The 1,462-nt window shown below is 51.2% G+C and overlaps 1 protein-coding gene across 1 annotated transcript in view; it reads left to right on the top strand.

Annotated features, from left to right (window-relative positions):
* Positions 1 to 825: 825 nt before the first annotated feature.
* ntrk3b (neurotrophic tyrosine kinase, receptor, type 3b) overlaps positions 826 to 1,462 on the top strand; it is a gene marked incomplete at its 5' end in the record, with an annotated part of 265,513 nt that continues 264,876 nt past the window's right edge. The window contains 1 exon segment of the mRNA XM_014015557.1: positions 826 to 1,026. Within this exon segment, the coding sequence (XP_013871011.1) occupies positions 826 to 1,026 (201 nt within the window).

The following is a 1,462-nucleotide window of genomic DNA, read 5'->3' as shown; positions in this document are numbered from 1 at the left end:
AATAAGTTCTGATTTTGAAGCAAGTTGTTGCTCTGATCCTCCATCAGCTGCCTGCAGAACCGAGGGAGGCAAAATGAAAAATAAAAAACTGTATACATTATTTTCCTAAAAAAATAAAACCACCGCATGCATCAAAGCAAAGCTCGGTGCTCCTGCGTGCTGAGCTCGTGCTGACTGACTGTAGCTCACATGCAGCTTCTGCAGGTGTCAGTATGACTGTAGCCAGTAGGAGGGACTTGATGCTCCAACTTCTCGTTTCTGCGTCTCTCTGCTCTCTCCAGCCAGTCGGTCCTGGTCCTGCTCGGAGAGAGGCGACGCCGGGCTTCAGCAGCACCGCATTCCGGGGAGGCACGATGCATCTGAGGCTGAAAGCACGACCGGGAGCTGCTTCTTCTACGCTTTTCTGTTTTTGATTGACGCTTTTTTTCCTCTTTCTTTTTTAAAAATATTTTTTTATTACATCTTGGCTTTTTCCTTCCTACCCCACCTCTCCTTCCCCCATTTCCCACCCCCACCCCCCTTTCCACCCAATCTCTGACGCGCAAGGACACTACAGCATCCATCCATCCACGGCAGGGACGCTCACAGAGCATCCTCTGTACCAGGCGCACCAGCCATCCTCCTTTCCTTTTCTCCTTTCCTTTCCTCCCACTCTCCTCCTCTCTTGATCTATTCGGAACCCGGAGAACATCGGGAGCCCTTCTATTTCCTCCCCCCCTCTTCCTCCTCCTCCACCTCCTCCTCCTTATACTCCTCTCCATCACCCCACTTTTTGCCCGGAGACATGGATCTATGGTTTCACTCGATCCGGATTTGCTGGTGGAGGGTTTTGTTCCTGATGAGTGTTTTCCAGGACTACCTGAGCTCCATGCTGGACTGCCCACCGACCTGCAGCTGCTCCCAGACAGAGATCTATTGCAATAAGTCCGACAATGGCCGCTTTTTCCCTCTGCTCGCGCTGCAAGACACCGGGAGCAACGGGACGAACGTGGATATCGCGGACTTGTTCAAAAACATCAGCTCGATGTAAGTAGCTGCGGATTATGCTGCGCGTTTTCTCACTCTTTCATTGATTCACCCGCTCTCACCCCCCCCCCCTTGTCTGTTGCTTCCTGTGTTCTGATGTGACTTGTTGGTCTCTGCGTGGTTTTATTCTGACACTTTGGACACTTCTAGCCTTCTGAGCATCTTTCTTTTAATCCATCCAAAAACGCGCGCGCCGTGTCTCCATATGCGTAATGGAGACGCATCTAACCCATAGAGTGAAACCGTTTAAATCGGGGACCTTGGCACTGGTGTCGTTTTTTTTTTTCTTTTTCTGTGCGTCTACATAAAGTTGTCTGTCCTCCTCCTCCTCCTCTTCCTCCTCCTCCTCCGCAGCATCAGCACCGCAGGCCTCTAACACGGTGTTGCAGAGAGAAGCTCCCGTCCCCTCATCCACCACGCAGAGACTGAATTTGCT

The sequence above is a fragment of the Austrofundulus limnaeus genome, unplaced genomic scaffold (assembly GCF_001266775.1).
Source record: "Austrofundulus limnaeus strain Quisiro unplaced genomic scaffold, Austrofundulus_limnaeus-1.0 Scaffold131, whole genome shotgun sequence".
NCBI lineage: Eukaryota > Metazoa > Chordata > Actinopteri > Cyprinodontiformes > Rivulidae > Austrofundulus > Austrofundulus limnaeus.
This window is presented reverse-complemented; position numbering and strand designations above follow the sequence as displayed.